At 46.9% G+C, this 21,059-nt stretch overlaps 1 protein-coding gene across 1 annotated transcript in view; it reads right to left on the bottom strand.

The window, feature by feature from the left end:
* The window catches only part of OXCT1 (3-oxoacid CoA-transferase 1), a 129,574-nt gene that overhangs the window by 81,191 nt on the left and 27,324 nt on the right, over positions 1-21,059 (bottom strand). The window contains exons 4-6 of the mRNA XM_065406515.1: positions 19,554-19,689; positions 8,041-8,190; positions 537-643 (exon numbers count right to left, since the gene is read on the bottom strand). Of these exons, the coding sequence (XP_065262587.1) occupies positions 537-643; positions 8,041-8,190; positions 19,554-19,689 (393 nt within the window). The remainder of the gene's footprint in view (positions 1-536; positions 644-8,040; positions 8,191-19,553; positions 19,690-21,059) is intronic.

Below are 21,059 nucleotides of genomic sequence, written 5' to 3' on the forward strand. Positions count from 1 at the left end.
GTTTTTCCATCACAAAGGATGATATATAATGGCGTAAGTGTCTGATCCTTCACCAGTGAAGTCAATAGGCGCTGAACCACGGACTTCAACAGGTCAGAATTAAGCTTATTGGTTGGACTGCAGACTAAATGCAGCTGGCTCTTGTTGTCACCTGTGACCCTACCCAATATACTGTACTTAGATTTAAATAAATAAATAAATAAATAAAAATTGACACCTTTATTCAAAAGTTTCGGTCTGTTCAGAAAGCTACTATGTTTTCCAGGAACCGTTAGTGGCTTTTATCAGCCATGCCATGTTTTTATCACTTTTTTTTAATTTCACAGTTGTTCTTGTATTCTTGAAAGCCATTAATATATGCAATTATTTTTTGACCTTTTATAGGATTATAATTTGACAGTAGGGCAAAGCAAAATGAATAAAAGTGAAGTCAGTAAGATATTCATTTGCCATCAAGCAGGAGACAGGATTCCATTTCCCTTTCATATTGTTCCAAACTATTTAAGGATCTTCCTCCACTGGCAAACGGGCCATACCTGAAGATAACGTTTCCTGCACGATCAGCCTTCCATGCCTTCACAAGTGCAAAATCACCTGTAATTGACTTCTCCATAATATAGTGACGACCATCAAACTCCCTCACCTGTAGGGAACAGTAGTGCACTGCTGAGATGCAGACATCATCAAACAGACTTCTTATATAATAGTTATTCTGTGTGATCTATTTTACAGACAATTCAATTTAAACCTTCTTTTGTGTCTATGTGTAGTTATGTCTTATGGCTCAAGTGGTGCACGGGGAGGCAATAACTTGAATTTATAGTTGCTATAGCTTCCTTGTTTAGGGAAACATAAAACTGGAATTCAGTACCTGTTCCCACTGCACCACCTACTGGAATTCAGCATGCATTATGCTGTACTTCCAGCAGCTCACACAAAGTAACATGCCTTAGTGCTGCAGCAGTGATGTTTACAGTTTGTATTCACACGGGGTGAAATTCATCCAGATGCAGAGGACCCACCCAAGGTCTATGTGCCTCTTAAATCCAATTTTGAGGGTTTAAGTGATACATAGCCCTCATGTATCAGAGGGGTAGCCGTGTTAGTCTGAATCTGTAAAAAGCAACAGAGGGTCCTGTGGCACCTTTAAGACTAACAGAAGTATTGGGAGCATAAGCTTTCGTGGGTAAGAACCTCACTTCTTCAGATGCATCTGAAGAAGTGAGGTTCTTACCTACGAAAGCTTATGCTCCCAATAGCCCTCATGCAGACATTTGGTACAGGGGTGAATTTCACCCATTGCTCTCTGAAATTATCTTCTTTTGGTGCTGTGTAATTTGAAAATGTAACTCATAAATGGACCAAGAACCAACTATTTTAATAGCTCCATGAAATTAGATGCAACTTGTAGTTCGCTACAAAATGAGTTTCTATACTTATCAAGCTAATGATTTTCCTGAATTATGACCTAACAGTGCTCTTAAAACTTGTGCTAAATGAAGCAAAGCAAAACATGGGAGGTTCATTAAGGCAGAAACTGAAGTCTGGCTATGACATTCCGGTAAAATTATCTCTAGATTTTATAAAACACAACTCTGTTCTCTTCATGATTGTTTACTGATGCTCAAGGCAAAACTGTTGTATAGGGATCAGGAAACTAGACAGAACAGGGTGTCAGTGGAAATCAGGTTAGTCACCAGAGGACAGGCAGTATGGGTAAGTCATCCATCAGCATGTTTGTTTTTTTAATTATCCATTACTGAGGCCCAACAGCAAAGGTCATGGGCCTTAGAAGAGGGATCTGGATTATCCATGCTGAACTGTGTTAGAGTGTATAGATGAAGAAAATTCAATGATCAAAATTTTTAACAGTTTCTTGCGCATTACCATCAAATTCAAAACCAAACCAAACTGAAATAAATGAGCAAGCCAAGCTCCATGCAGTCTTAAATTATAAAAGCACTATATAAGAGCCAGGCATTATTATTATTAAATGCAAATTACACCTAAATCTTGCACTAAAAAAGAGAGCTGTGCTCTCTAATGGTTAGAGAAAAGAATCAAGGAGACCAAGATGATCCTGGATTCTAATCCTACTTCATGGATTGAATGACCACTGGAGAGTGGCATAAATCTATATGAGGGAGAGAAGTCTAAGCTAGTTGACAGTGAAGCTCCCTTACCATTCTCTATCCCAAGTCAACGAATCCTGAATGGCTACATAACCTGAATAAAGGGGGATGCTAACCAGTTTTCTACCTACAGACTTAATATTGGTTTAGGATTGAGTACCTCTGCAGTGTGTTACATAGCTACTGACAGTGCAACAACAGGTAAGTCAATAGACTTCCTCTGGCCTCAATTATTTAAGCTTAAAAAAAAAAATCTCACTCTGAGTCCTGGGTTAATAGACTGGATTGCTTTTAAGTTTGTAAAAACACAAAAAAAATAACATTTTTGTTTGTATTTAATTACACTGGCACTCAGTCCATATTCAATTTTAACTAAAACTTCATAGATGTGAATAAATTTCAAGTGAATGTGTCTTATTCCTTTGTTGTCACTTAGCCAAGATACGTACATCTAGTGCATTTAATTTATAAGGAAAAAATAATCCCTCCAGCCTCCTAATCAGTTTTATACGGTTTCTGAACACTAATATTTTCATTAGTTCTTAAACTGAAGCTTCTGTGATAGGTCTGCTTTGCTGTGACAGTAAAACACCTAATCATAATCTAATTGAAAAAAATGTTGATTCAGGACCAGCTCAAACAGATATTGTAATTACTGTAATGTTAACAGGAGAAATACCCTAGCTATAAACAAAACAATTAATTTTATTAAATATGTCTAAAGCAATTTTGGTGTATTTTAGATTTAAACTTCGTAAGCCTTCAAATGAAAAGACAAATTATAGTTTAAGAACTTCCTTGGCAACTTGGTTTTTAATCTTACTGCCTTTTATGCTTATAGTTTGGATCAGCTCAACTTTCCTACCCTCTGAATTCCTTTAAATACTGAGGTTTCCTATTAATGTCTTATTTAAACGAGTAAAAGTATCTTCTCTCCCCTGATTCCCAACCCAATTAAGATTAACAGAAATTGTGCACATCCATTGAGAGGTAAACTGTGATAGTAATATATATACACACACACACTTGGTGTTTTAATAGGGCCAGTTCACAAAGCCAAAAACAATTATGAGCCACATCAATTGGGAGGAAGAATTTAATCAGAAAAATGTGAATGAGAATTGGGAATCATTTAATAACACTTTACAAGAGGCCCAAAAAGCCAGAATTTCACAACTGAGGAAGAAGATAGGTTAAAAATCTAACCTGGTTTAGAAGGAAAGTGAAGGAAGCTATAAAAAAAAAATAGAAGGGGGAAGTTGATAGTAATAAACATAAATCAGAAGCTAGAAATTGTAGAAAACTGATAACAGAAGCAAAAGGACAAAAGGAGAAATCTATGGCCAGCAGAGCTAAGGACAAGAAGAAGGTGTTTTTAAAATATATTAGGAACAAAAAAAATCCTTGCAATGGTATTGGTCCGTTACTAGACGGAAATGGTAGAATGATCAATAAAAATGCAAAAAAACAGAAGTTTTCAATAAATATTTCTGTTCTGTATTTGGGGAAAAACAGATGATATAGGCTCATCAATGGTGAGAACACTCTTTCCATTCCATTAGTATCACAAGAGGATTTTAAACAGCAGCTATTGACGTTAGACATTTTAAAATCAGCAGGCCCTGATAACTTGCATACAAGAGTTTTGAAAGAGCTGGTTGAGGAGCTCACTGCACCATTACACGTTGATTTTCAATCAGTCTTGGAGCCCTGGGGAAGTTCCAGACAATTGGAAGAAAGCTAAAGTTGTGCCAATTTTTAAAGAGAGTAAATAGGATGACACGGGCAATTAAAGGCCCATCAAACTGACATCCTGGGCAAGATAATGGAGCAGCTGATATGGGACTCGATTAATAATTAAAGGAGGGTACTATAATTAATGCCAATGAATGAGAGTTAATGGAAAATGTATCTTGTCAACTAACTTGTTCTCTTTTTTGGATGAGATTACAAGTTTGGTTGATAAATGTAATTCTGTAAGGTGTTTGTCTTGGTACCACATAACATTTTAATTAAAAAATTAGAATGATATCAAATGAACATGGCACACAGTAAATGGATTAAAAATTGGCTAATGGATACATCTCAAATTGTAAATGGTGAATCATCATCAAGCAGGTATGTTTCCAGTGAGGACCTGCAGAGATCAGTTCTTGGCCCTACTCTATTTAACATTTTTATCAATGACCTGGAAGAAAACAAAGTCATCACTGATCAAGTTTGTAGATGACACAAAAATTGGGGGAAATGGTAAATAATGAAGAGGATTCAGATTCACTGATTCAGAGCAATCTGGATTACTTGATAAACTGGGCACAAGCAAACAATATACATTTTAATACAGCTAAATGTATACATCTAGGAGTGCAGGTCATACCTACAGAATGGGGAGGACTCTGTTCTGGGTGTAGAGGGCAGGGAATACACAGCTAAACATGAGCTTTCAATGTGCCTCTGTGGCGAAAAGAGCGAATGCAATCCTGGGATGCATAAACAGGGGAATCTTGAGTAGGAGTGTATTTGGCACCGATGTGACTACTGCTGGAATACTGTCTAGTTCTGGTGTCAAGAAAGACATGGTCAATTGGAGAGGGTTCATAGAAGACACACAAGGATGATTAAAGGATTAGGAAACATGCCTTAAAGTGATTAACCCAAAAAGCCCAATCTATTTATTTTTAAAAAGAGAAGGTTAAGGGTAACTTGATTATAGTCAATAATTGTCTACTTGGGAACAAATATTTAATCATGGGCTCTTCAGTCTAACAGAGAAAGGTATAATATGACCCAGTGGCTGGAAATTGAAGCTAGACAAGTTCAGACTGGAAATAAGGTGTAAATTTTTTGACCGTGAGGGTCATTCACCATTGGAACAATTTACCAAAGTCTGTTATGGATTTTCCACAACTGACAATTTTTAAATCAAGATTTGATGCGTTTATAAAAGACCTGCTCTAGGAATTATTTTAGGCAAGTGCTATGGCCTGTGTTATACAGGAGGTCAGACTAAATGATCACAATGGACCTTCTGACCTTGGAATTTGTGAATAGTGGTTAAGCACGGATGGTAAGAAGAAGACATCATCACTGCTGCAAGAAGGCGACAGTCTAAAATAGACAAACTAGAATACACCAGGAGAAATGGGATTATGCTAATTTAAAGTTTATAGCATGGGCATACCACACCCAAAAAGTTAACTAATATATATTCTGATAGCACTCTCATATTCCTGTTTATTCACTTAGTGGTTCAACATCAGGGGCCAAATCCTAGCTTTCAGGTACCCAAACTCCCGAAAATAGCTTCCAAATTTTCATGGAGGAGCACTGAGGTACAGGACTAAGAGGTACAGCCCTGATACACCCACAGTCCATATGAGCAGCACCCCACCCCCCCATTTGAATAACTATAGCAGCCTGGCAAGTTTCACCTGCCTGGCTGCTATACAAAGAAGGCTCCTAAGCCAATCTAAATATAGGTGCAAAACAATTCTATTTTTACAGTATTCTTTTGCACAGTTTTACTTAATAAGACTCAAAGCGAGATAGGATGTGTTCTCAGGTCTGACTTACCTGAAATCAGACTCAAATCCCAGAAGGGCCAATTAAGCCCTTCATCCTGCCAAGACACAACAATGGAGTACCATGCAGTTTACTGTGTCACCTCAGATACTGGAGACCTGTCTATTCTGTGTGAACACTAATGGGCCAATGGTACATTCTAGAACAGTAGTCTTGCCCTGGTGTCATGGGCCAAGCTTACCCTCCCGTTTCACTATTGTTCTGTATGCCAGATGGGTGCCATTTTAGTGGTCTGTATGTATATTGTTTGTGATTTATTATACAGGATGATTTATTTCATGAGGGTGAGAGTGTGACTCAGAGGCACAGCCCCCCAGCAGTGTATGTTTAACATTTACAGTGGAAACTCCTGGAATCAGCATCAATGATGCAGGTAAAATTCCTCCGGGGATTCTGACGGAATACAAGACAGAACATGACAGGGGCGACTCTTTGTTTCACAGGGCAGAGATATGCTCTGCCCATGTGGGAACAGCCCAGATGTCTGATGCAGAAGCAGGTAGGGCTATGGCCTTAGCCATCTGCCTCCTTTGGGCAGGACCATCAAGGTATTGTAGCCCTCCCTAACACAGGTACTCCACACGGGTAAAAGGAACCTTGCACCTTCTTCCACATCTTGCTTTAAATAATGACCCACCAGGCCTGTCTGTTCTTATACAGTGTATCCATTATGCTACAGCTCTTGCTTTTAAAGGATTACTTGAAAATTAAATAGAGCTGGAAACCAGACTGACACTTGTTAAGTTGCACCAAGATTTTGGTTATATAATAACCTCTTTCTAACCTCTTTGCCAGGTGATCCAATTCTTAACCACTGCGTTTCTTTAGAAATCATTAGAAAAAAAGGAAGACTGAACTATGCAAGAAAGAGCAGGGACGAAAACCATCACCATCTGTCTGAAGAACTGTGGTGTCAATATTATTGATTATCATTCATCTGCAGACAGTGAGGACATAAATCCCAGAATAGACATGAGAAATGTAATTTCTCACAACAGTGTGGAAGAAGGCTGGAGCATCTAAAAATACTTATAAGAGCATAACAAAGAATAATTCTTCTGAAAAAGAAAAAAACCCAAGGAGCCAAAAGTTCAGTTATAGGGCTTCACAAGGAGCTATTTAATAAAATGAAACCTATACTGAAAATTGATGTGGAGGGAGGCAACCAAACAAGAATAGTTAGATTGTTTTGTGGGCAGGGTTTGGGGAGACAGGGAGGGAAGCAGGAGAATGAGTTGATTCTTGCAAAAAACACACAAACCACCAAGGAGGATATGAAGGGCTTCTAAAAATACATCAAGAGAAAATATATATGCTAGAGAGAAAGTGGGCCACTTAATACATGGAGGAGAAAGATTAAATTAGATGTTAAAAAACCACAGTGACAAGTTCAGTATAAAAATTTAGATTAAGTTGAAGATTACTCAGTGTCTTCAGATACAGAATTATTACTATAAAATCAATCTTCTTGTAAAAGAAGAGAAGCAAAGTTGTTTGGACAATTAGGAAATTCTTTTAAAAATAGCTATCGACAAACAGTAGAGAATATTTGGAAAAAAGCACTGCTTTAGCTCTAATGATGATGATGTAAACCTTCGCTGAGGTGCAGTACTGATCTTCAGCAGCTGAGAGAACATTCACTAGAAATTATATTATATATAATAAACTAATGGATAATGTTGAGTTATACACAGACGTTTCCCCTTCTCCAGAATCTGTCCCTTTGATTTCCATATGAGAGACCTGTTTCTCAATTTGAAGCAGTACCTTTTTCGGCGTCTTTTTAATTTCAAAGCTTTATACCAAATCACATTTCAGCTATCAGTACCCAAGGTCGCGTCTACACAACAGATTTATATTGGTATAACTATATCGCTCAGGGGTGTAAAAAAAAAAAAAAATCCACACTCCCGAGTGACGTAGTTATACCGCACTGGTGTAGACAGCGCTATGTCGGAGGGAGAGCTTCTCCCATCAACATAGCTACTGCCTCTCACAGAAGTGGATTAACTACACCAATAGGAGAAGCTCTCCCATCGACAAAGAAGCATCTTCACTTAAGTGCTACAGCGGCGCAGCTGCACCAATGCAACGTTTTGTGCGTAGACCTTCCCTCAGAGTGGTTTCTGAATGTGTTCATGCTAAGTGAGCCTTCTTCTCTTTAACAAGTCAACTTCCTGACCCTTCTGAATTCACATAATTATTAATCTGTAACCTCAAGATTCAGATGGTCTCAGAAGAGGTTACACTGCTGTTTATCCTGTGAACCAGCAAGGAATTCAGATTCTAAACCTGCAGGCTTTAGTACAACAGAATGGCATCTTACCTCTCTTGGCTGACTGGCAATGGCAATGCTGCCATCTTTGTTGTATTTGATAGGCGCTCCTCCTTCTTGTACCAACGTTCCATAGCCTGTGCTTGTGAAAAATGCTGGAATGCCTGCCCCTCCTGCACGGACTCGCTCAGCAAGCGTACCCTAGAGGAGAACAAGTTCAGAAGCAAACAATGACGACTTGCATTTGATTTTCCTGTAACAGCCGCCACTTCAATAAGAGACATTTTTGTGGGGTTTTTTGTTCCTGTACCTTGGGATTTTTCCTTTTGATCCTATTAGAAACATTGAAAAATAGTCTATTTCCCCCTCTTGTTATTTCTCCTGTGTTGAAGTGGCTCAACATTTGACAATAAAACCCTTCTTCTTGGCCATCAGTTACTAAATAGTGTGACAGACCCAGACCAGTGGGGTACAGGAGTCTCGTAGAGGGCAAATATACTGGTCACTGGATGAGTAGTTTTCTGTTCCCTGAGTGACCAGACCTATTGGGATCCAGGAAGTGGGCCGGCGAAGCCCGCCCACTGCTAAAGGATCTCCCCCAGCCTAAGGGGGGGTCCACAGGACCTGGAGACCAAAAAATTACGGGGGACAACTAATAAAAGAACAGGGACAGGAGTGAGGTCAAAGGGTCAAACGAAGCGAACCAGACGGGGACACTGAACAGAGAACCCCGGACAGCGCCCACCGCTCCTCAAAGGCGTCAAGGGAGCCAGTGGACGCCGCCCAGAGGAACTCTGCCCAGATACGTGAAAGAACGGAGGACCTGAAATACGCCCCACAGTCACAGGAAACTCCATCGGCCAACCTCCTCACTCTGGTTTTATAGATGGCCAGTTTCGCTAGGGCCAGAAGGAGGTTGACCAGGAGGTCCCGCGACTTTGTGGGGCGACGGATAGGGAGTGCATAAATAAAAAGGTGAGGAGAAAAGTGCAACCAAAATCTTAACAAAATATCCGTGAGGAGCCGGAATAGGGGCTGCAGCCTGGCGCACTCCAGGTAAACATGCGCCAGGGTCTCCCTCACGCCGCAAAAGGGGCAGGTGTCTGGGATAGGGGTAAACCGCGCCAAGTACACACCCGTGCTCACGGCTCCGTGAAGGAGCCGCCAACTGATGTCCCCAGTGGGCTTCGGGATCAGAGCAGAATAAAGGCTGGCCCACCGGGGCTCCTCACCCTCCAGAGGTGGCAGAAGGTCCCGCCACTTCGTATCAGGGCGGGACGCGAGGGTGAGGACATGAAGAACATGGAGCACGAGCGTGTAAAGATGTTTCCTTGGCGCGGTCCGGAACAGAACCGGCTGCAGATGGTGCAGCCAGCTCATGGCGAATGGATGGGGAGGGGGCTGGTTGGGTCCACGGGGCAGGGGCCCGATGAAAAAGTCTGGAGGGCTCGGAGTGGAGGGTGGGCGGGGTGTGCCCTCTCGCAGGACCCGGTCGAGATAGTCCCGAGCAGCGGGCGGCAAAGCGGCCCTCACCTCCTGAAGTACGCGCCGGGGAGTACAAGGTCTGGAGAGCCCCATGCGCTGAGCGAGTGTCAGGGGATCCAGCCAATCTCCCCGGTCGTAGTCCAGGAGGTCTCCGACTTTGGTGACTTCTGCTAGGACCAACCTCTGGCGCACCATGGGGGACTCCGCCACCTGCACACGAAGCTGGGGGGTGTGTAGCAGGGGCTCCGCGAGGAGATCTGCCCCCACGGTGGCCGCCACGGACCTGGTCACTGAAAACAGTTTCCAGGTCCGGAGGAGGTCCTGGTAGAAGACCGGCAGCTCGGAGAGGCCTCGCGGAAGACCTCTCGGATGGAGACAAAGGAGCTGCCGGTCATATCGGAGCCCTCGGAAGCGGCACAGGAAGGCGTGCGCCAATACGCTCCATGCCGGACTACCTGCACCATAAAGGAGCCTCTGCAGGGCCTGGAGGCGGAAGACGTGGACCTGAGCATGCAGACACTTCAGGCCCTGCCCTCCCTCCTCCAGGGGTAGATGGAGAACCCCTGCAGAGACCCAGTGCAGTCCTGACCAAAAGAACTCCAGAATCAACGTCCGGAGGGTGGTCAGGAAGCCCGGGGCCGGGACCAGGGTGTTGAGCCGGTACCAGAGCATGGACAGGACTAGTTGATTGAGCACCAGTGCTCTCCCTCGAAGGGAGAGACACTGGAGCAGTCCTGTCCATTTCCGGAGCCGCTCCGACACCCTGCCCTCTAAACCTAGCCAGTTCTCCGGCGGAGACGGATGCGTGGCAGAAAGGTAAACGCCGAGATAGAGCAGCGGACCCGCGCTCCACCGGATGGCCTGAAGCGCGGGTGGGAGGGAGCTCGCCTGCCACCCGTCCCCTACCACCAGGCCAGAGCTCTTGACCCAGTTGACCCGGGCGGAGGAGGCCGCCGAATAGATGGTCTGGCAAGCCTCCACCCGCATCAAGTCGCCCGGGTCCTGGACCACGAGGAGCACGTCGTCGGCGTACGCCGACAGGACCAGCCGCAGCTCCGGCTCCCGCAGCACCAACCCTGCCAACCTCCTACGGAGGAGACAGAGGAAGGGCTCGATCGCCAGAGCATACAGCTGGCCCGAGAGGGGGCACCCTTGACGTACTCCTCGCCCGAAGCTGACCGGTTCGGTCAGGGTCCAGTTGAGCCTGACCAAACACTCTGCGGAGGCGTACAGCACCTGGAGAAAACCCACAAACTGGGGCCCGAAGCCAAACACTCGCAGAGTGCCCAGGAGATACCCGTGGTCCACCCTGTCGAACGCCTTCTCCTGATCCAGGGACAGGAGGGCGAACGACAGACCATCCCTACACCCGAGTTCCAAGAGGTCCCGGACCAGATACAAGTTGTCGAAGATGGTGCGGCCCGGGATGGTGTAGGTCTGGTCTGGGTGGATCACGTCCGCCAGCACGGACCCTAGCCGCAGCGAGATGGCCTTCGCTACGATTTTATAGTCCGTGCTGAGGAGCGAGATGGGACGCCAATTCCGTAAATCGCGGAGGTCCCCCTTCTTCGGCAATAAGGCGAGCACGGCTCGCCTGCACGAAAGAGGGAGGACCCCGCCCTGCAAGGACTCGGCCCAGACGGTGACAAGGTCCGGGCCGAGGACGTCCCAAAACACGCGGTAGAACTCCACGGTCAGCCCGTCCATGCCCGGAGATTTATTGGTGGGCATTCGGCGGAGGGCTTCCGAGAACTCGGCCAGAGTGAGAGGCAGCTCCAGCCGGTCTTGGTCGCCCGCGCTGACCGTCGGGAGTTCATCCCAGAGCATTCTGCGTTAGGATCGGTCGGATCCGGGGAGAAAAGGCCTGCGTAGAAGGCCCTGGCCCTCCCGCACATTTCCGCCGGATCCGTGAGGGGGGTGCCGTCCTCTGTTAGAAGGCAGGTGACGTGCTTCTTGGCCCCCCTCTTTTTTCCAGGGCGTAGAAGAAGCGGGAGCCGCGATCCATCTCCCGAAGGAGGCGGATGCGGGATCGAACAAAGGCACCTTGGGCCCGATGGTCCTCGAGGGTCCGGAGCTCTTCCCGCTTCTCCCGGCACGCTCCGCAGAGGGATGGATCACCGGGGCTGGTGGCCAGACGCCTCTCCAGCTCTAAGACCTCCCGTTCCAACTGCCCTATTGCCGCATCCCTCCGTCGGCTGGCGCCCCGGGTGTAGTCATGGCAGAAGAGCCGGGCGCGCACCTTCCCCAGGTCCCACCACCGCCGCGCCGAGGGAAAGCCATGCCGCTGCCCTCGCCAGGCCAGCCAGAACTCCCGGAAGGACGCCACGAAGCCCACTTCCTCCAACAAGCTATTATTAAAGTGCCAATAGGCCGGCCCCGGCCTCTCTGCGCAGAGAGAGGCTGTCACGGTGGCTAGATGGTGATCTGAAAAAGGGGCCGGCCGGACGCTGGAGGAGTGGGCCCGGGAAAGATGGAAGCGTGACATATAGATGTGGTCCAACCGGGAGTGGTACGACTGATGGACCTCCACCCGGACAAAAGTGAATGTCGAAACATCATCCGGGTGGTGGTCGCGCCAGACGTCCACCAGGGAGTGATGTTCGACGATCTCCTGGAGGACATCCGCGGCAGCCGGGTGCTGCTCGGTCCCCGAGCGGTCCCGTTCTTCAAGGGTGGCGTTAAAGTCCCCGCCCAGGACCAGGCACTCGCGAGGATCCAAGGTGCCGAGGAAGGCGGACGCCTGCTGATAAAAACACAACCTCTCCGGGCCCAATGTCAGGGCGTAAACGTTGATGAGATTAACCACAAGCCCCTCCATGCGGACCCGGAGGTGCAGCAGGCGGCCTGGCACAGCCTCGGCTACCCCCAGCACCTCGGGCCGTAGGTCGGGGGAGAACAGGGTCGCCACTCCAGCCGTACGAACTGTGAGGTGGCTAAAATAGACCCTGTCCCCCCACTCCAGCCGCCAGCTAGCTTCAGCGGCCGGATCCGTATGGGTCTCCTGCAGGAAAATCACAGAGTACCCCCCCTCCCGAAGGAAGGAGAGCACCTGGCTCCTGCGGAGACCCATCCTACAGCCCCGGGTGTTTAATGTTGCAAAGATGATCGGTGCCATAAGGAGGGCTGGGGGGGATCCTCGCCGGCAGAGACGCTCACGGCCTCCGTCGGGCCGCGCAACAATCCGTGACCTACCCCGTGGGTGATTAAGGAGTCACGGAAGAGGCGGACCCGTTGGTAGGCCGCGGCGGCCTGCCTCCCGGTCCTCTTACCCTCCCCCATGAGGGCCCTCGCGGCCCGGAGGATCCGATGAAAATCCCCCCATCGCTGGAGTGCAAGCTGTACCTTGTTGCGGGAGCCACGGACGTCCTCAAGGAACTCCCGTAGCTCCTCTCTCAGCGTATGGGGGGGGTTGGGTCACTGATCTATGGCTTTCCCCCAGTGGGGCCCCTGTCACAGCCCCGTGGCCCACCGAGACAGGCAAGCAGGGGGCAGACCCTCGACGTGGCGTCCGATGGGCCGACGCCATGTGGCCCGCCTCATATCCTGGCTCAATGGGGGGCGGCGGAGGGAAAATAGCAGCCCCTGGTGGGTCGGGACAGGGAAAAACAAAGGCCGCTCCTTGGGGGTCATCCTCTGGGATATAGAAGGAAACAGCCCCAGGGGCGGCAAAAGCATCACGGGAAGTGGAGGGGACAGGGACAGGGTCGGTGTCAGGGGTAGGGCTGGAATCAGGAATAGGGACAGGGGAAGGGGCGATATTGGGATCGGGGGTCCCAGCAGCCAGGCCACTGGGTGGGGGGAGTAACACCCCGCAAATGGGCTCAGGGATTTGCGGGGAGGGAGGTGGGCCCTCGGCGATGCCGGACTCATGCTCCAAGGCAGACGGTAAGGCCACGGCATCCGTAGGTGGAGAATCAACGATGGGGCCCCCACCCGGAAAGGAGGTCGGCTGCCCCTCAGCCATGAGGGAGTCCCCTGGCGACTCGGGTCCCGGTTGCATGGCACTGGCCATCGCTTCAAGAGGCTCGGCGGCCGCCAGCGGGGTGCCATCTGCAGCCGGGTTGGTGGAAGAGTCCAGGGGCTCCTCGGAGGCGGGAGCGGAAGCAGTGGGTAAGGGGACGGAACATGGGGAAAGGGGGGCTGAGGCGAGGTCGCTCAGATTGAGGCCCGCTGGTAGAGGGTCGTCCTCCCCCTGGGTAACCGGGGTCAGACCCAGGGCCTCGATCTCCTCATAAATGGAAGGGAGATCACCTTCCACTACCCCAGGGCTCTCCGCGCCTGCACCCGAAGCAACGCTCGCCTTGGTGCTTGCAGGGGCTTCAGATTGTAAGGGGGCGAAAGGGGCTCCATCAGGGGCTTCCATAGGAAGGGACTCCGGAGGAGGGGCAGTGCTATCCTCCGATGCTGCCACGTCTTCCCCAGCCGGCAACGGTGGACAAAACCCACCCGGGGGCAAAGCGGAAGTCTCAGCATCGGTGCCCCCCTTCCTGGTCTTCCGGGGGGCTACCGCATCAGATGGACGGAGCGGAGCTCGAGCCTTCCGCTTGCCCCGCTTCCCCTGTACTAAGGACCAGCCCTCCATGGCATTATCCGGGGGTTGGCTAACAGGGGTCGGGTCAGGGAGCAAGGACGAAGGCTCAGGGACTCGGGGAGGCAATGGTGGGGCAGCATGTAGGAGGGAGGAGCCACCCTGGGGCATACCCTTTTCTATGCCCGGCGGTATCCCTACCTCACCCTCCTCCACAGGCCCCGCCAGATCGCAGGCGGCAGAGGCGGGGCCCTCCCGCTCGTCTGGGTACACTAGGGGAGATACTAGGGGTGTGGGTGGGTCTAGTAGCCAGCCAGCCAGCAAGCAGGTAGCAGAGAAAGAGGAGGAGCATCCCCCTACCTCCCTCCCTCCAGGCCAGAGGGCTACAGGAGAGTGATCTATTAGTCCCAGGTCAGACAGGGTTTCTGTTCCCTGAGTGACCAGGGCAGGGGCTGCACTAGAGTAATCAGGAACCTGCTAGAACCAGTTAAGGCAGGCAGGCTAATTAGGACACCTGGAGCCAATTAAGAAGAAGCTGCTAGAATCAATTAAGGCAGGCTAATCAGGGCACCTGGGTTTTAAAAGGAGCTCACTTCAGTTTGTGGTGTGAGTGTGTGGAGCTAGGAGCAGGAGGCACAAGGAGCCGAGAGGGCATGCTGCCGGAGGACTGAGGAGCACAAGCGTTATCAGACATCAGGAGGAAGGTCCTGTGGTGAGAATAAGGAAGGTGTTTGGAGGAGGCCATGGGGAAGTACCCCAGGGAGTTGTAGCTGTCATGCAGCTGTTACAGGAGGCACTATAGACAGCTGCAATCCACAGGGCCCTGGGCTGGAACCCGGAGTAGAGGGTGGGCCCGGGTTCCCCCCAAGCCTCCCAATTGACCTGGACTGTGGGTTCTTCCAGAGGGGAAGGTCTCTGGGCTGTTCCCCAACCCACATGGTGAATCTCTGTGGCAAGAAAATCTGCCAATAAGCGCAGGACCCACCAAGATAGAGGAGGAACTTTGTCACACTAGCACACTGTAGCTGAACTCCCCCATTCACTCAGTTTTCAACTTCCTGCCTTTCTTTTATAATCCCCTTTTCTCTAGCTTGTTTATGGGTATATTCCTCAAATCATGCACTCTTTGTTCTCTTCCTATTCCCCACTTGGCTACCAGCATTAGTACAAACAGCCTTTTTTACCAACCTACATATTTGTCTAAATTCTAGTTCTTGTGCTCTGAAGTCTCTAGGGAAACAGAACAATGGATGCAATATTCAAAACTGAGGCAGCAATGCCTATTAGTTTCAGCAGGAGACTGGGAGTCAGTAAAGCCTGGGTTCTCTTCTTGAGTGCCAAATAAGCGGTGGTGATTGTGAGGCTGGCAAGCCAAGGTCCAGCTCTTCCTAAGGCCTCAGCTGAGCACAGACCAATTCATTGCTGGAAACCAGTTGTTTCGCCTGTAGTATGGTTAAGATGGGTATTGTACTTATAACAAAGTGTTTAGTATTTAGACTTTATGGAAAGCTTGTAAGTTGCTGCATGCATTAATCTCACTTATAAGATCTTACTTTATTACATACTTTAAGGTAATATTTATTTGCTTTATAACTCTAAAAAATGCTTGACCTGAAACTGTCAGCCTGTCACCTGCTCATTTAGAAGGCTATCAAAACTAAATGGGCCAGTGTGGGACATCACAATGCAAAGACTTTGTTAATTGTCCCTTCATGCACATAAAGCGGCTATGTGCAAAAGGGATCATCCCATGCGCTTGAATTCTGGAAGAAGGAAATAAAGGTAGTGAGCAAGAAAATTTTTCACCTCTTTGGCTGTTTGAAATCTTACAGTGCTGGAGCTATGAAACAGAAGCAGAGATCTCCAAGGTCAACCTGGGGTTAGCCCTAAAAGACATTCAGTGCTGACAGATTGCTACAACTCTTGTCACCTTTCAGAACCACTGACTAAGTCATTTGTGTATATATGTTTGCCTGCTTTAACTTGTAAGTAATTCTTTCATTTCTTTTTCCTAGTTAATAAATCTTTAATTAGTTTATTACAGGATTGGCTACAAGCATTGTCTTTGGTGAGAGATCTGAGGTACAAACTGACCTGGGGTAAGTGACTGTCTCTTGGGACTGGAAGCAACCTGAATGTGATATGATTTTTGGTGTATAGCAACCAAGTCCAGCTTGCATGGGTGACAACATAGACTGGAATGCCCCAGGGGACTGTCTGTGACTCCACAGTAAGACTGTTATAGTGTGCTTCAGGAATTCACATTTGTTACTGGGTTGGTGAAATCTAATTATAGAACATACAACCAACTTGGAGTGACTACCTGGTTTTTGGACAGTCTGCCTTGAGGGTGGCACTCCAGGCAGCATGACAGTGATATCCATACAATCTATTGCATTTAATATGTACCTTTATCTACCTCTTTAGCACTTTGCAGCTAATCCATCTCTACCAGAACTACTAGCATTCAAAAGCCTCTATCCGCTACAAACGATTGTTTTCAGTTAGTTTTAAAAGTAACTTGCCAGAGAAATGTATCCTCCTTTCCCCATCATCTCTCCCAAATTATATTAATAGACTTACAGATTTTAAGGCAAGAATGGATCATTGTTGTGATCACTTAGTCTGACCTCCGGTATCACACCAGACATTGAATTTCTCCCAGTAATGCCTGTATCAAGCCCAGTAATTTGTGGTTGAACTACAACATGCCTTTTAGAAAGGCATGCAATCTTAATTTAAATATTTCATGTGATGCAGAATCCACTACATCCCCTGGCAAGTTGTTCCAGTGTTAATGAACCTTACTGTTAAAAACTTGCACCTGGTATACCCAGTATCACACAAGTCTCACATTTGAGAAGTTTGTTAGATCTTCAGGTTGGCGGTACTGGTCACAAAGTGGGGAGGGGAAAGTGGATTGCTTGAGAGTCTGGGTGGGAGGTATTCAACATAGAGGATAAACTAACTTTGGTAGCTGAGGAAGTGGCAAGAGCCAGAGCTTTTCTGGGCCAGCCAATCGGGTAGAAAGGAATGCTGGATGCTTCTTCTCTAGTGTTCAGACAAGAAGCGTTCTTAGTAGCATAGAGCCAAGAGCAACTGCGCATTCTGTATGTACCTGCAGTCAGATCTGCACAACACCTAGTTAGGGCACCTATTGCACCCTTAATTAATAACACCCTTTATTCCATGTGTTATGTCTTATGCTGTGTTATTTCAAAGGATATGTTTTAGTGACTAGCTGCATGTTTTAGATTATGCAGTCAGTTTTACAATACAGTAACTCCTCATTTAACCTTGTCCCACTTAACGCTGTTTCAATGTTCCATCCCTGCTCAATTAGGGAACATGCTCATTTAAAGTTGTGCAATGCTCCCTTATAACATTGTTTGGCTGCCTGCTTGTAAGATTCTGTGGAAGAGCAGCGATTTTACAAGGGAGCACTGCACAAGTTCTGCTTCTCTGCCTCCTCCTCCTCCCTCCCAGCGCTTCCCCCCTCCCCCGCCAAACAGCTGTTTGGCGGCGCTTAGGACTTTCTGGGAGGGAGGGGGAGTAGAGGAGACGCAGGGCTTCCCTGCTCCCGCCCCTCCCTCCCAGAAAGTCCTAAGTGCGAAGTGCTGGGAGGGAGGGGGAGGAGCAGGGAAGCGCCATGTCTCTGCTCCTCCCAGAAAATCCTAAGCACTGCTAAACAGCTGTTTGGCGGTGTTTAGGATTTTCTGGGAGGGAGGGGCAGGAGCGGGGAAGCCCTGCGTCTCCGCTCCTCCCCCTCCCTCCCAGAAAGTCCTAAGCACTGCCAAACAGCTGTTTAGCGGTGCTTAGGAGTTGGGGGATTGGGGGGGGGGAAATGTGGCGTGCTCCGGAGAGGAGGTGGAGTGGGGGTGGGAAGAGGTGGGCCTGGAGTGGAGCGGGGACAGAAAGAAGCGGGCCTGGAGCATTCCCGGCAAAATCCGAGCCTGTTCTCCGGGGAAGCTGCCGCTGCAAAGGTGCTTCCTAGCATCCTTGCCTGCAGCGGGCTGTGCCTCTGTGGGGTAAGCCAGGAGCACTTCCCAACCACAGTACAGTATATAATGCCTTTTGTCTGCCCCAAAAAAATTTCCTTGGAACCTAACCCCCCGCATTTACACTAAATCTTATGGGACAATTGGATTTGTTTAACGTTGTTTCACTTAAAGTTGCATTTTTCAGGAACATAACTACAACATTAAGTGAGGAGTTACTATATTAGATCTAGTACAGTGTCTTATTGATACCCACATTCTAAGTTACCTTTGTACCCAACATCCCTGATTATCCTTTAGTTTAAGAACTGCTATAGCTGGGTTGGGCTGAAGAGCTAACTTGTAAGCATTAAATTCTAACACAATATATGCACACTGAGATTTAACACAAAAGTACGACTGAATTCAACTAACATGTTAATGTTTTAAGTTTCACATTGTGCTACTTAACTCCAATTTTAACTCTTTCCCACTACATAGCAGAAGTTACATATTTACATCTAATCTAATAAACAAAGATGGAGCAAATACCCCAACTCAGGGGTTCTCTAACTTTTTTCATATCATGAACCACATCTATAGAGTCTTCTGGACCATCTTTCCACCCAATCATGTTTGCATAATATCCCTGTACATAACTCCTCCACAAAACACCTTTCTTTTCTGATTTTGACATCTGGATCTTCTCTTCTTCTTTTCACGGTCTCTTACCCTCATCTTTGATTATTTCATTTGACCCCTTAGCACTCAACTTCTAGTTTGACTTTCAACCCTGGATCAATGCCAAAATAGCCATTCACTCAACCGTGTCTTCTCAACACACTGTTCTTTCTTGGATTTCTCAATATTTTAAATTTTCCCACCATCCAACTACCACTTCATCTCTTTCAACTTTGTTCTAGACCCATTACTTTCACCTGACCCTTCCATGACCCCCAATCCATCAATGTCCCTGACTTTATTCCTCACCCTCTGTCCCTGCTTCCCAGTTCTTTCCCCAATTACTTCCATAGACTCAGCCATCTATTCCCTCCACTTCATTCACTTTTACTCTCAACTGTTGGCCCCCTTCTCTTGCCATAAAGTCTGTTCCACTAGCCCTCAATTCCAGCTCACTCCCCAAAGCCGACTCTTCCTCTCCATGCTGCTCAACTTGTCATTGTGTTTTTAAGAATAAGTTCTCCTGAGCAAGACCTGTTCCCTCTTGTACGTTTACCTAGCAGACTGCAGGCACTTCTAGAAACAGTGAGCAATAAAAATATTTAAATTTCTTATTAAGAAGCTTTTTAAGGTGATTTATCATCAAGTGGTAACAAGAGAAGTTTACATTGCATGATCTATCATTTCACAACAGATCACCAGCAGTTCATAGGCCTCCATTTGAGAACAACTGCCATGTGTGTTTACAGCACACACCTACCTATATGGAAAATATTAGTGTTGTAAAACAACAGTAAAAGAGAAAAGACCCCTTAAAAAGAAAACAAGATGAGACTCATCTATTACAGACCAAAAAGGAGAATTGACTGATCACCTTATGGAAAGCAGCTTACCTGAGGTGTAAGCTCAACTTCCAATTCTCCAGATAAGTACTGTCGTTCAAATTCTGCATTTTCTCCAACGTAGGATGATACCATCCGTTTTATCTGCTTAGTTTGAAGCAAAAGACCAAGTCCAAAATTGTCAACACTGTGCAGAAAAACACCAATAATAGTCAACATCCAAAATACAGAGCATTGTGCCATCTTCAAAACACTTTATAAACATTAATGAATTAACAAGGCACTTGTAAGACAAGGAAGTATTATTCTTCCCATTTTACAGATGGAGAAATGGACACAAAGGAGCAAGACCCAGTTTTTAGAGGAAGAAAATGTCAGTGCCAGAATTAGAATTGAGGAGTCACTGGCACCTTGCGATCAGACATCACCCTCAGGGTGAGAACACTAAGTAAAGCTAAAACCTTTATTTGAAAGGTGTTTTATTTGTTAAGCTTAACAAATAAAATAACCTTAGAAAGCTTCTGCTTCAATTGTTGCCTCACCAATAAATAAATAAATAGGCACTAACGGGCACAACCAGGTCTCTGACGAACAAAGAGTTAATTTCAGATCATTTTGGATTTCCCCTTGCACAGATGCTCAGGGAAAGGAAAATAAGAGTGGGTGCTTGGAAACAAGGGAGAGGCAGGTCTCCAAGTCCAAGGTCGTAGGGTGAGTTGTACTCCAAACTGGGGTGTTTTTCCTATTTTATTTTCTGATTACAGTAAACATTTCACTTTCTTGTGAAAGCCACTACTCCTTGAGGAACAGACATGACTGCAACCGAGGTTTTCTTCAGTGAGTCACTCTGCCAGCTTATGTTGTGATTTGCATTTTGAACCAGCATATGCTATTTTTTCCATAGAAGTATATAATCATGCTAACGTTCCCGATGTCACTATTTCCATTGCATCCTTTACTCCTTCTGCCACCATCTCACCCTCTCTACTGGGGGGACAAGGCTATGTGGTGAGACTTCCATTACAGAGTAAGCTGACCGAAGGAAGCAGTTTCAGCCTTACACAAAATTAAGATTTAATTTTAAAAAATTGGCAATACAGACAGAAAATAGCCAAGAAAGCTTCCCCTTACAGCCCCAATCCTGCATTGTATAGCAGCTGACTGCTCCACCCACCCCAAACCCCACTGACTTTAAACAGGGCTCTCTGTAGGACGTGGATAGACTATTGCACATGAAGGAGGCCCAAACTTTCCCTAAGCCTCCAAGCCCCAGCACTTTCTTCCCACAAAGAAGTTATAAGAAGTTCTTTCTGCAGCTGCCCATAAAGACAGCATTAGAATTTTAGTGTTTGTTTACTGAACATTTATAACAAGGTGCCTCCTTGTAAACGAACAATGGACAATATTTGCTGTATGCCCTCAGATTTCAGGATAAGAAACAGAGAACCTATAAAAAGAAACTTTTTATGGGGCAAATCCAGATATCCAGCACACTATAGTTGAGAATGCAAGTTTGCAATATACAGCGCCTCATGGAAAATACCAGTATATTATACA

Source organism: Emys orbicularis, chromosome 6 (genome assembly GCF_028017835.1).
Source record: "Emys orbicularis isolate rEmyOrb1 chromosome 6, rEmyOrb1.hap1, whole genome shotgun sequence".
Lineage (NCBI taxonomy): Eukaryota > Metazoa > Chordata > Testudines > Emydidae > Emys > Emys orbicularis.